The 15,465-nt window shown below is 34.4% G+C and overlaps 1 protein-coding gene across 1 annotated transcript in view; it reads right to left on the reverse strand.

Moving 5' to 3' along the window:
- The window catches only part of LOC150110340 (dihydrolipoyllysine-residue succinyltransferase component of 2-oxoglutarate dehydrogenase complex, mitochondrial), a 258,699-nt gene that overhangs the window by 173,160 nt on the left and 70,074 nt on the right, over positions 1-15,465 (reverse strand). Inside the window, exon 5 of the mRNA XM_090393052.1 lies at positions 5,809-5,883. Within this exon, the coding sequence (XP_090249178.1) occupies positions 5,809-5,883 (75 nt within the window). The remainder of the gene's footprint in view (positions 1-5,808; positions 5,884-15,465) is intronic.

Genomic DNA, 15,465 nt, shown 5'->3' on the forward strand with positions numbered 1-15,465 from the left:
AGCAATAAATACAAAATGTTATATTCAGGCAATGACAATCAAGGAAAAGAAGGAGTAGCCATAGTATTCAACACAAAATACGAGGCTAATCTTCTTGAATGGCAGTCAGTCTCAAGTAGAGTAATGTGGGCAAATATGAGAATGGGGAACTGGACAATGAGACTTATTTGTGCCTATGGTCCCACAGAAGGTTCTACTAAGGTAGAAGTGGAGGAATTTTTTGAGGCTTTAGAAAAAGCAACTGACACAATGAAAAAGGAAAAGTTGGTCCTTGTTGGGGATCTAAATAGTAGAGTAGGAAATGATTGTGAGACATACAAAAATATTTTAGGAAAATTTGGAGAAAAGAGCAAAGCTAATAATAATGGCAAATATCTGTTGGATTTCTGCTCAGGACATGGACTGGTTATTACTAACACCATGTTCCAACATAAAAATGTGCACAAATTCACATGGAGAGAAGAGGCTAGGAATAAGAAAAGTCTCATTGGCTATGTTATTGATGTTTTCTCCCTGGTGCAGGACACCAGAGTGTACAGAGGATTTGAAATTGGAAGTGATCACTATTTAGTCTTGAGCAGGATAAAATTGAATTTCATATTGAAAAGAATAACATGTAAGAAAGTTTTAAAGCGAATAAAAGTTGAGCAGCTCTCAGATGTGAACTGTAGACTAAAATACAGAAATATTATTGAAAAGAAAACGAAAGAGTTTGAGAACAGGAATCAAACCTTGGAGATTCAGTGGCAAACTCTGAAGGAAACATTGATTGATTCTGCCAGAGAGGCATGTGGTGAGGTTGTCTGCAAAGATAAAAAAATCAGAACTCCCTGGTGTACACAGGAAGTTAAACAGGCAGTGAAGGAAAAGAAGAAAGCATATCAAAAGTTCCTGGCAAATAAGTCAGCTTTTACTCTTACAGAATACAGAGACAAATGTAAGAAAGCTAAACAGTGTGTAAAACTAGCTAAACAAAAGTCATGGGAGGACTTTGGCAAGAATATAGAAAATAAATATCAAGAAGGTGGCAAAATATTCTGGAGGTTGTTGAAGAAGCTTAGGAATGGAGGAAAGAGTGCTGTAAAAGGAATTAGAGATGATAAAGGTGAAATGAAAACAGGAGAAAAAGATATCCTTGAAGTATGGAGTAATTACTTTGAAAAACTGCTAAATGAAACAGGCAGTGATGACAGCACAGTGATAAAAAACACTGACCAGGCATGCAGTCAGGAATACATATCCATATTTGAAGTAGAAAAAGCCATCAAAGGCTTGAAATGTGGAAAGGCAGCAGGAGTAGATGATATTCGACCAGAAATGCTGAAGTATGGTGGTATAAGAGTCTTACAGTGGCTGCACTGCGTAGTTCAGAAAGCCTGGACAGAGGGACGAATTCCCGATGATTGGAGTAGAGCTCTCATAGTACCCATATATAAAAAGGGAAATAAAACCGAATGTGAGAATTACAGAGGTATTTCCCTACTGAGTATTCCTGGCAAGATCTATGCAAGTGTACTTGAGAAACGTTTGAGAAGAATTGTGGAAGAAAAGCTTGGTGAAGAACAAGCTGGATTCAGGCCAAATAGAGGCTGTCAGGATCAGATCTTCACTTTACGACAAATAGTCGAGAAAGCATGGGAATATAACAAAGATCTGTATTTAAGTTTTGTCGATTTGGAAAAGGCATATGACAAGGTGCCAAGAGAGAAGCTATTCAATACGCTGCAGTTATATGGTGTCAATGGGGCATTATATCAAGCAATACTTAGTCTTTATTTGAGTTGTGAGTCAGCAGTTAGAATTGAAGGAAGTACAGGAAGATGGTTTAATGTTAAATCTGGTGTGAGACAAGGATGTACATTATCCCCTCTGTTATTCATTATCTATATGGATCACATTATGAAGGAATGTGGTATTAAACCTGATATCAAAATTGGAGATGTTAATGTCAGCTCTTTGCTTTATGCGGATGATGTTATACTTCTAAATAAATCTGCTACAAGTCTGCAAGATTCTCTGACTAAATTGAATAACTGTTGTAATAGATATGGTATGAAGGTCAGCAATAAAAAGACGAAGACAATGAAAATAGGCAGAATCATTGAAAATGTCAACTGTGTTGTGAATGGAGAACCTGTGGAACAAGTAAAACATTTCAGCTACTTAGGCACAATTTTTACTGAAGATGGTAAACTAAATATAGAAATAGACAACAGAATCAGCAAAGCTGGTATTGTGGGAAGTCAATTGAATAAATTCATATGGAATAAGAAAGAAATTAGTCGGAACACTAAATTAGCTGTATACAAGACTGTGTTCAAACCAATTTTAACTTATGGATCTGAGAGCTGGGTCAGAAGTAAAACACTTGACCAAAGACTAGAGACCGCAGATATGAGAGTCCTGAGAAAGATTAGAGGCGTGAACAGATGGCATCAATGGCAATATCATATTAAAAATGAGGATATTAGGAAAGAACTTGACATTGTCAGCATCCAGGAATGCGTTAGCAGAGCTAATCTCAGATGGTATGGTCACTTAAATAGAATGGGAGAGGAAAGATTAGCAAAACAAGTGTTCTCTGCCAGGTTGACAGGAAAACGACCCAGAGGAAGACCAAGATATAGGTGGATTGATACGGTACAAAGTGCCTTAGACGATAGAAATATAAGATCTGATAATGTTGGAGTCTTGACAAGTAACAGACTGATTTGGAGGAAAATTGTAGATAGGAAGTTAGTAATGATGTAATTTTTTCATGTAATACTGTCATATCCTGTACACCCCTTGAGGGTACATGGCAGGAATTTGATGATGATGATTATAAATAAAATCTCCGGCAGACCATTTCAAAGGGCCAACTATTTTTTTTGTCCACAGTGGGAGAATGTGATCTGTGCGCCCACAGATGCGAGACACCTCGCCAGTTCTGTACATGTCAGAAGAAGGCAAATCCATTCTGATAATAGGGTAATCAATGCATTTTGTGGAATGAGTGTTTATTCTTATACGTCAGAAAATTAGCTTATCTTTTATGAAAATTCTAGTTTTTAAAGTGGTAACTATTTTGCTCGTACAACAGTTTGGAAATTTACATATAAAGTACGTGATTTGGGCAAGACAGCTTTTCTTTTCTACCAGACAGCTTTTTTTTTTTGCAGGCTATCCAAAATTTTCCCTTCTCCTCCTGTTGCCTGCCTGCAGCTCTTTCAAGCTCATAGAATCAAATACTCTGATTATGTGTCTGTTTACAGACACAAAATCAGACTGTTCAAAAATCAGAGACCCCAGTGGGATCTTCTACTGTCTTCCCAGATAGCATATCTGCTCAGATCCCACCAGAATGCAACAACTTTATTTCTGAGCTGTATGTGAAACAGCTTGCATTAAAATACATAATACTGCATTCGCTATCAAAGGTACATATATTCAGATTCACAAAGTTTTCTACAGGCAATAATATGTATAGAGCTGCAGAAACACCCAGGACTCTTTCGAATCCAATATGTCCTCTATCAGTTATTGAAGCTATGCTTGGATGTATGATTCTGTTAGTAGATTCTGAGTCACACTGGATTAAGGGAAATGAAGCTGTATATACTGGAGCTAGGTCAGCACATTTCTCAAGCTTCCACTATCTGTATTTCCCATACACTGATTACAAGCAGAGCATAAGACAGAGATTTTTATCCCAGTGGCAGTCTATGCAGGATACTGTTGGATCCTACTTCTTCTCAATCTATACTTTGGATCCGATATGATTACTATTATGATGTTCTTAACTAATTGATAGGTTGCAAGTTGATTTCTAATTCAAATATAGAGAAAATTTATATTTAAAGACTGTGCCACTCTATATCTGAATTAGTTCAAGAACTGAAGAAAAACCAACTCACAACTCTCTCTCCTTTTAGATGTTAATATTATATATACTGGCCGAGAATATTTATCTTACTTAATTTACCTGCTTTGGTTCAAATATTTTATGAATGGTGCAGTAAAAGAGATTCAGGCAAAACACAACTTTTGATTAACAAAAACAAACATTTAATTTTAAAATCACAAATTTTATACTTAAGATCAAATCACTAATTAAATTATTATAAACACTTCAGCCTTTCTGATAATACTGTCATACAAACTCAGACAATGGAAATCTGTTATCTCTAATACAGTCTTCTCACAGTTCCTTAAGTTCCAAATACAATAAAATCGCAGCAACAACTCTTCACAAACAAACACTTTTAAATTTACACATCAGCTAATTTCCGAAATAGTTACTGTTGGTATAGGGAAATTCTAGGATAAAACTCACACACTTCTCTGTATAGGAATATTAATGGTTGGAATAATCTTACCGATAATCTTCTATCTTCATCCACTTATACATATACACTTTTTATAACTGTAAACACTTTAAACAGTAAACGGCACTCATTAAATAAATTCTTCTAAGCAATAACTGAATTAATCGTCGGTCACAATACACATAAACAAACGTTGTTGCATAAAGTACTACTGATCACTCATGAAATAAGGCAACACACAATAATTCTTAACTTGAGGTTTTATATGCACAGTTGTTCATTCCTCCTGCATTCAAATAATTCTTTACGCACTATAATTCTAAACATAGCTAACAGTAAACTTCAACTTTACAGCCTCTACTACTCTAGTAACTCCGTGTTTTATTTCAAGATTCTGTGTATCCTTGACAGGTCGGCCCTGAAATTAAATCTCAACTCAAGTATTGCTAGTCTATTTAGTAGTCACTCAGCTGTCTTCCGTAGCTATAATTGTTATTCTACAACTTATTAGCTAACCGCCTCTCGACTAGTAGACTTTATTTAGCTGCTTGAGTGACTTGCCGACTCGCTATTATCACACTGTGATTCCCGAATGCTCCGATTCCAACCTAATGCCAATCCTCTCCTTTCTCTCTCTCTCTCTTAATAACAATAATTTCCAGCAATCTTCCCTTTTATATCCATTCTTCCCGCCTAAATTATTCTCGTGATTTCTTTCTAAAACTCTTTTCAATAAACCTTCTCCTCACGTGGTGTTCCAAAACGTGCTTGCTCACTTACATAAGTCCCCATGACAACCAAACAAAATATAATAAAATTGAGGTATTGCATAACGCTAAACTTCTACAAATAAGAATAAATAGAGAACATTAATATTTCAATTAATGCGCAGTTAAATTATCAAATACAAGTTCTTATAATATTAATATAGTAATAAATAAAATAGCTTAATAATATTTAATACAGTTTTTTCATTATTAATACATATATCTTTGATTAATACTGATGGGTGATGGCATGGCTACGTGTGAACTGTGTGACAATGGAATAACTGCCATTTATATTTTAATCGAATGCCCTCATTTCACCAACAAACACAGTCATTATTTTGATCACCTTCAAAATCGGTCTGAGCTCTGTCTGGCAGATTTTATGAGATTCATCAAATATCACTCTGGTTTTTAAATTCTTACAGTGTATCAATGTTTACCATCTTATATAAATTACATACATAATAGTTTTATCAGTTTAACTGATTGTATATATGCTTTTAAAACCTGTCTTTTTATCTTTCTACACACCTTTACATTTAGTTATGCTCTGATATTTATTTATTTATTACCTTACTGCTAAGAAATGGTTCATTTTTTTTTTCACATATTTTTAGACCACACATGCTGCTTATTTATCACACCGTGTACTGGCGTAGCATGCTCATAGCTGTCTGTCCTTGCACCATTAAATCCAAAACAAATATATATATGCAAAGAAACAACCTTACCTTTCTCCCATCGAATATCACCTTCACTTAGTGATTCAGCCAACTGGGGTACAGTAATAACTCGCACTTCATCTCCTGTAAAAGAAAGAATTAATGTGTACAAAACAGTCAGTGTATTTTTTTTGCCTATAAAAAAAAAAAAAATTCCATATTAGCAGATTCACTCCAACAAGTAAAGCATAAAAACTGTTTACAGAAGTACTGATAGCATGAATCTACACAAGGTGTACTGTGCAGACTTGTAGGTCTGCAGTAATCAATGCGAGTTACTAAGAATTTCAAACTTTTGTCTCTCTCTGATTAACAAAACTACCCACAGTGAAAGTTGTTTCCTTTTTTCCTACAGAAAAGTTGTACATCCAGTGCATATGAAGTTCAAAGGGAACATTTTCTCTCTCTTTCCCCCTCTTTAAAAATATTAAATAAATAAATAATACGACCTATCCTTAACACTTCAATGGTTGCAGGATCTACAGCACCTATTTTGGAGAAAAAATAGCTCGGTTATGTAAAATGATTGGAAATACAAGGTCTGATTTTACAAAGGGATTAGTTCCCAGATCACTGATAAAGTGAATCGTTTGTAAACTGAGATAAAATTAATGTATTTAAATGATATGTTCCTTCAGTAGGAAAACTCAACTCTACAATTTAATAATTTTGCAATTTTTACAAAGAATTATGGTTTTATAATTATTTCACATAAATGTTCATAAATAACATAAAACAATAAGGTTAAGGATCATCTGGATTGAGAGACTCCTTGTTTTTCTTGGTTAAGAACTGCAACAAGGATGTAAATCTTGAAGGTTTATTGGATGTCCAGGAGTACTGTCGAGGACTAAAACAACTTTAGGCAAGTTATTTGCAGCACAAAATTTTGTCACCTTTGGACATAAGTATGAAATATATGTTTAGTAAAGACTGAGTCATCCATGCTTTTTATTAGAATACAAGACAATGGGTAAACAACACACTGCTGACATGATGTATTAATGCTTCTGTCTTTTGTCTTTTAATGTGATATTTTGCTGCTGATTTTGAAATGTTAGTTAATTTGAATCTTTATAAACAGACGAAATGTAAAATGAAGCCTTTCTGTAATCATGTCAAGTGATTTTATCAATAACAACAGAATGATAACAATAATAAAATGTCTGGTAGAATGAATTTAAAAAATGATATTCACTGTATCTTGCTTTATTCAAACTTGCAGTATGGGTGATAGCCTTGATGAGCATACATAAATAACACTTAATTAACTATTGAGACACCTCCTCCTCCATTCAAGGTATACAGCAAAGTAATGCAGTTTCCACAGATCAGCCATTAGACAGAACATGGGACCAAACTTCTTAGCAATGCACTAAGAGGTTTCACAACCAGCTGGCAAATAATTCTGCTGCTTTCTCTGCATGGAAAGTGTATAGCAGCTTTGACTGGAGTCTGAATACTTCCTCTGTGGGAACTACCTTCACAAGTCCTTCATGTCCTGTATGTTGCCACTCTAATTTTTGTAATATTATTCTAACATGGAAGATAGCATGGCAAATTATAGTGACACTGGCAAGCAAAAAATTCATCAAAGGACTATTAATTGAACAACAAATCACCAAAAGACAATTTATTAACAACAATTCATCAAAAGAAAATTTACTGAACCCTTCAACGAAAGGCAATTTAGAAAAAAAAAACGGTTTAACGGAATAGACAATTAATTGAGAAACAATTCATCAAACACACTTAATTCAAAGGCAGTTCTCAGAAAAAACAATAAATCAATGGTAATTTATAGCACAACAATTGACTGAAAGACAATTTAATGAAACAACAATTAATTAAAAATAATTCATTGTAAAACAGTTAACCCAAAAAAGAAATTCACCAAAATGCAGTTTCTGGAAGAAAACAATCTGTTGACCAGCAATTTGTAAAAACACAATTTAGCAAAAAGCAAATTAAAGCACCTTAGATGATCAGTAAGAGATACATAGAATTTAGGTTTCCTGTAGTAATGTGTTTCATGGACTATTCCAAAACTTCTGCCTTTGTTCAGCATATGAATCCAGGAAGTAACGAAAAGAATGTGTTTTTCTCAACAGAGGTTAACAGGTAGCTTATATAATGAGAAAGAAGCCATGGTAAAAACAGGTGTTAGAATGAATGGCAAAGATGTCTATTTACTCTTCACCTGTTAAGTATCTATGCTGAAGGCAACATGCATTTTGTCTTCAACATAGATAAAGACAACACTGCAGCACTGAATAAGAGAAGACCGGAATTAGGATAGGCGACAGATGAATCAGCAATCTATAATACACCAGTGATAAAGAAGAAATAAGATGAATCCATAGCAGAGTTACAGATCAGCAAAAACCGGGGGCTTAAAGTCAACCTTTTCAAGATGAAGATAATGTTTCTTGAAGGTCCTGAGAAACAAGTATATTTTCATGGAGAAATAATCAAAGGCAGCAAATATAAGTATTTAGGATCCATTATTAATGTGAAGAAGACATCAAAATAAAATGTAAAAAGTAGGACAATAGTCATAACCTTAATCTGGAAGCAGAGAATTCTGGATGCAACTGTTTTTTCAGTAGCTACCCAAGAATGTAAAACTTTGAATCTAAAAAGAAAGCTGAAACACTTTTGGACATGAACAGAAAGAATGGAAAATGAACTTGTCATAAGAGTAACAGATGTAAAGTTTCTCGAAAAAAAGGGAAGTGTAGATCCTCAATGAGGTGGATGGATGGATGGTACATCCAGTCACTCCAGATGTACCATCCAGATGGATGGTACATCTGGAGTGACTGGTCTTCAAAAGACTTGAAACCACAATAGGGCCACATCACTGAGGTACAAAGTGATCATATGGTACTGAAAAAAAATTATGGAAATTAAAAACAACAGAATAGTAATTACTAAAGCAGATAAGAGAAATTTTACTCTTTAGAGGAACTTGTGACATTATCATTATGAATTATACACACATTTACACAAGAATATTTACACAAAAATGGAACGAGCCGTGTGATGTTACATTGCTAAGCATTAAAGAGAGGAAAAATTTCATCAGAGTGATGATTAAATTATAGGTATTAATTCAAAATTTAATATAATAATCTTTATTTATCAATAACATTAGACTAATGTAGGAATTAAAAGTCTCAATTTAAAAAAAAAAAAATTAATGTGTTATCCTGATTAAACTTTCCCATATTTTTGATAAGGATATACAGTCATTTCGATTCAAGTTAAGGCGTTGAAGTAAGGCCTCAGCACTCTCTTTGAATAGGCGTTCAAATTTATAGCGACATCTGTGTAGAAGGCGAGTCTTGGACCAGAGGATGTTGTGGCTTGTCTCTTTTCCATGCTGAGCCAATCCAGACTTCGGATTTGTTGTGTTAAATGTATGATTGCTGTTCTTGAATTCTTTTTTCTATTGAGCATCTTGTTTGTCCAAAGTAGGACAGATTGCAGTTATAAGGAACTTGATATACATACTAGGCAGAGACATAGTTGATCGTTTATCTTTAGAGGAGGGGAAATAAGTGGATATTTTGTTAATAGGTATATAAGTGACTGTTAAATCATATTTCTTCAGAATTCTTGAAATTGGTTCTGAAATCCCAGAAATATATGGAATTGGAACTCAATGTATTGAATCTCTGTTGTCCTAGATTGGATTGTAGGAATCGAACAGATGTTGTGTACTTTTTTTGGAGAAGCCATTTAATTTCATGTGATGTTTGATAGTTGAAAGTTCTTTCTGTAATTCATGAGGAGTTGAACAATTAGTTCTAACTCGTCGGATTAAACATTTTATGATTCCTGTTTTTTGATAAGGATGATGAGCAGGTTGTTTCATAATAGAATGTCCAGTGAAAGTGGATTTTCTGTAAACTGTTTTTGTTAAAATACCTGAAGGTGAACAGATGAGGAGGACGTCTAAAAAAGGATAACTTGTTGTCTTTTCTTTTTCAATCTCCATGGTAAACTTAATAAGAGGATGTAAAGAATTGAGTCTGGCAAAAAGAAAGGTTAAGGAATCTCTGTTATGAGGCCAGCTGAAAAGATGTTGTCTATATATCTCACCCAAAAGGATGGTTGAAGGAATATAGATGAAAACAAGACGTCTTCGAGATGTTCCAAATGAAAGTTGGCTAGAGCAGGTGAAAGTGGACTTCCTATGGCTGTTCCTTTCACTTGGTTGTAGATATTTTTTGACACAAGAAATATCCAGAGTGCATCACGAAATCAAATAATTTTATAATGTCTTGTGGGAAGATGTCAGCAAGTAATTGTAGTCTCTTTAAGAGGTACATCAGTATATAGAGATTCTGCATCGAAGCTCACCATAAGATCAGTAGGTTGTGATGAGATATTTTTTAAAAATTTATTTAGGAAATCCGAAGAGTTTTTCAAAAAAAAGAGCACGATTTGCCTATATGTGATTTCAATAATTTCGCTAAATATTTGGCTATGCGATAAGTAGGTGAATCAATACAGTCCACTATAGGACAAAGAGGAATATCTGTCTTGTGGATTTTAGGTAGACCATAAAATCTTACCTTTCTCCTTACCTTTCTTTTTAGCCAGAATCAATTCCTTACATCTTCGTGTTACGTTTACTACGAAGATTGAAAAAGACAACAAGTTATCCTTTTTAGACGTCCTCCTCATCCATTCACCTTCAGGTATTCTAACAACAGTTTACAGAAAACCCACTTTCACTGGATGTTATATTCTGAAACAATCTGCTCATTATCCTTATCAAAAAATAGGAATCATAAAATGTTTAATCCGACGAGATAGAACTAATTGTTCAACTCCTCGTGAATTACAGAAAGAACTTTTAACTATCAAACATCACATGAAATTAAATAGCTTCTCTGAAAAAAGTACACAACATTGGTTCGATTCCTACAATCCAATCCAGAACAACCGAGATTGACATAGAGTTCCAATTCCATATATTTCTGGGATTTCAGAAACAATTTCAAGAATTCTGAAGAAATATGATTTAACAGCCACTTATATACCTATTAACAAAATATTCACTTATTTCCCCTCCTCTAAAGATAAACGATCAACTATGTCTATGACATAGTTGATCGTTTATCAACTATGTCATAGACATAGTTGAAAAAAACCTAGTATGTATATCAAGTTCCCCCCTATGACCATGACTATGACCCCCCCCCAATAGTTGGTCATATAGACTATGACCCCCCCCCCCAAGATATATGGACTACCAAAAATCCATAAACAAAATACGCCATTATGTCCCATTGTGGATGGCACTGATTCACTCATATACAAATTAGCCAAACATTTAGAAAAAGTGCTCACACAATATACTGGCAACATACTTCACACAAAAAAATTCAGCCCACTTTAAAGCAGTATAGAAAACCTCACATCCCAACACACTGACATAATAATCAGTTTTGATATCTCCTCTTTATTCATTTGTCAGTTCACCATGAACTCAGGCTATATTGTTTGGCAAGGAAAATTCTACAAACAGATAGAGGGGACAGCCATGGGCTAACCACTTTTGTCACCCCTGGCAAACTTCTTCATGGAGACCTTTGAAGGAAAAGCTTTAAACCCTACTCCCATATGAACCCACTATTTGGTTATGCTTAGTAGATTATGTGTTCTCCATTTGATCACATGACCTGGTTATGCTCCATAATTTCTTAACACACCTAAACAATCAGAACCCATGGATCCAGTTTACCTTAGAAAAGAAAACAACAACAACAGCCTCCCATTCATAGACACTCTGATTACATGACAGCCTGATGAATCCCTGGTATTCTCCATTTAAAAAAAAACTACACATACAGGTAGATACATTCACCAACAGTTACACTTCCTCCCCTCCCCCACTTCCCAATGATATGAGTTTACAAAAATCCTATATAACAGGGCAAAATTAATCAGTTCTGATAGCAGTGCCCTAAATACTAACTTAACGATATTCTCAACACTTTCTTAGCCAATGGCTATAATCCCCGAAAAATATTAAACCCTTTAACCACAATTCCCCCCCCCCCCATTCCCTCCCACTTCAGAGCAGAGATTACTCAAGATCTATCACTATTCCATATATCTAGGACACATTCAAAAAATTGACAAAAAATCTAAGGAAATACAATCTTACAACCACTTAAAAACCACCAGGTCCCTTGCAGTTGCAAACTGTACTACTATTGCCAAACAGGCAGGCCAGCCAAATCAGAATTTCTGAATACAAGGACTGCATCCATTTTCACCAATACAGCCACTCAAGACTTGCTGACCATGCTTTGGTTACCCACCACAGAATACGCTGGAAGAAGGCCACTCTATTACACCACAGCAAATACAAATATGAAAGGCTGTTTCTCAAATCTGCCTCAGCCCTGAAAAACTTTCCAAACCTCAACAAATTTGGTTACATAAGACCACCCTAAATTTGGGAAGCATTAATACTCAGATCTTCTGTCCAATGGCCAAGACTACTCAATTTAGCCCACTAGGGGGTGCTAGGACACATTCAAAAAATTGACAAAAATTCTATTTTTGTCAACATATTTAGACTCTAGGCCTGATTTTGGTTGCCTTTCTTCAGCCTCGTTTGCCCAGTGTTAGTACCTGATTGCACATATCATTGTTTTTTTGTGATCCATGATGATTGCAATGTTGCTGAAATATAGGAAAGTATTAATTAAAGTTTTCTATAATTAATATTTTAGTATATTTTGTTATTTCCTGAAAAATAACAGTTATGAATAACTAATGTATAACCTATTTACCAGAATCTGAATGCATGGACCAAACATAGGAAAAACATAAGTTTTAATAATGGAACACGGTGAACAGACATAAATACAAAATTAATAACGGAAAAACTAAGTTATTGTTTAATTTGAGCTTAAAATGTACTGAAGATGCCTGTGACACACAGGTGAAAATTATACTATTAAATAATCTTTTTACGTGAGTTTTTCCGTTATTAATTTTGTATTTATAGGAAAAACATATGGATGGATTATGAAAAGATAATAATTAATAGCCATTTCCAAATAATAAATTCAGAATTTTGAAGAAAGAAAAAAAATGTAACTTTCAGTATCAATTCAAGGGTTGTTTTCTAGGTGATTAGCATGCACTATACGAAACTTGAGTTCAAGGATTTATGTAATTAGTAAACTTGATTTTACCAAGGAAATATGAATGGATTAACTTAAGAGAGCCATGTGATTTTTTTTCTACTCTTTAAGACAATGAGTATATATATATATATATGTGTGTGTGTGTAGTTTCAGCTAATATAGAATACAGTTTAGTCAAGTAAGTCTCAATATACCATACAATCCTCACTAGCTCAGCATTCAAGTGGCTGCCTGGCAATGGGAGAGACACAAAAGTGAGGAATGGGTTAAAAGCCCTGTTCAGTCTTCTCCACATTCCTTACAAGCTATGTAGAGGCCTCCTCTTTTTAACTCCTAAATGAACCCATGAACAGATGTTCTATAAATGTGTAATAAGGCATTCAATTAGGTTTAAGGTAAATATGTAAACACTGGGACTAATTTTGGGACATATTTGAGTTATACTTGCTGAATCATTAGTTTTGAGATTATGCTGAAATTGTTATTTGATACTTAGACTATGCAAAAATATTTGGATTCAAGACTATTCGATTTTTTATTTGCAATTAAACTGTTTTGCAGAAAATAGCTCCTGATAATCTCCTAATTAATCTTTGCAGAGGCTGAGCAAGTCTGCTCAATAACAGAGGTAGATGGATAAATAGATTTTTTTAATTAAAATAGCAATTTTACATAGAAAGATCACTGGGCATTAAAACATATTTCTCTGCTTTTATGCAGAGTTTGCTTATATACACTCTCCATGGTTCAACTGTTACTTAAGCTAGTAAAAAAAAAAAAAAAAAAATCAACTTTTATACCATAACTATATTATGTGGGTAAGGAAATAAAAGGTGTTTGTTGAGGAGCAAGCTTTACTATATTGCTACAAATTTGCATAGTCAATAAGCAATATTGATTTTTGCTCAGTCAGGAATTCCATTGCATTCTTTCATTCCAGTGTTAATAGAAAAGATCAAAAGTACTGTTTTTCTGCAAGGTAATGATGAGCATGGAATAAATCATTACAATCATCTAAAAATTTCAAAATTCTTGGTGGAAATGGTGACTTTGAGCTCTTTCTAATAATCTAAAATTATTCTGTCATATAGTATAACTGAGGAAAGTCAAGCAGAGAATTAAATATCCCTTTTGCAGTAATATTTTCATGTTTGTTCAAGTTGAGAAATGAATTACAGTTGAGCTCATTCCACTGTCTAGTACACACATTTGAAAGTATATGATTAAAGCGAATTTGTTACTAAACATGGTCAATTCAATCATTAATGAAATATTACTGTTTGACATAATGATTTTATTACCCAGATTTTTTCTCATTTCATCACCAATGTGGTTAAGATGTTATGCTGCAATCTATGAACAACACAATGCCATCTATAATCTATATATATATATATATAAAATTCAAGGACCATATGGCACACAATCCTGTGTGCCATATGGTCCTTGAATTTTAACTTCCTATCTACTAAAAATCCAACATCTTTGGCTTACTGATGAGTTTCTTCTAGCATAATACCACCAACATAATACACTACTGGTATCTTATTGCACCCAAGTTAACTTCATTTTAATAACAATGAAATGACAACTATTTCACATGCCCCCAATTCTAGTCCTATTCATATCATGCTGTAAGTCAAAAACACCTTCCTGATTACCCTGCCTATCTCTGCATCATCAGCAAACAGCAAATCCTTCCAATGTCATTAATGTAAAGAGTGAAAAAAAAAAAAGGACCAAGAGATGATCCTTGTAGTACACCACAAGTTACCTTAAATCACACAGACTCCCTCCCTCTCCCCAGTATACCAATTTTTGATATCTGTTCATCAGCCATCCTGTTATCCAAGCTTTATAATCCAAACCCATATCTGCCAACGTGTGCAACAACCTTCCCTGCTATATTCTGTCAAAAGCATTAGCAAAGTCTAAAAGTAACAGAAATGTTAATAGGCATCAACCTATCAGTGTTAGACACATCAGCCTTTATACCAACCTTGTGCAATGGGATTATCATACATGCTTTCCACTCCTGTGGAATTTTTCCTGTGCTGAGAATCAAATTATACAGCCAGGTCAAAGACACAGCATAACCAGTTCAGCTGAATGCTAATTTAGCATCCATGCTGATATCCCATCAACCCCCCCCCATTGCTGAATTCTTATTCAGTTTATGCAACAGCTCATACTTCCTCCTGATACACATGAGTATCTTCATCCACTGTAGAGTTAGCAATAAGCACCATGCAACATACACCAGGTTAATAGCTCATTGCAAAATGGGTACTCATTATTTCAACAATTTCTTCTGCATCCATATAGTGCATGCATACAGTAGCTTTCACATTCATTCTTTCTTTTCTTGGGCAGCATAATGCGACAGAATTCTTTTGAGCTGTCATTAACTTGCAGAGCTAGTTTCTTTTCATACTCACACTTAGCTTTCTACAATATTGTGACTCTTCTGCCATGTGTTGCATAATCA

Source organism: Typopeltis vanoorti, chromosome 1, assembly GCF_054136105.1.
Source record: "Typopeltis vanoorti isolate ZY-2024b chromosome 1, IOZ_Tvanoo_1.0, whole genome shotgun sequence".
NCBI lineage: Eukaryota > Metazoa > Arthropoda > Arachnida > Uropygi > Thelyphonidae > Typopeltis > Typopeltis vanoorti.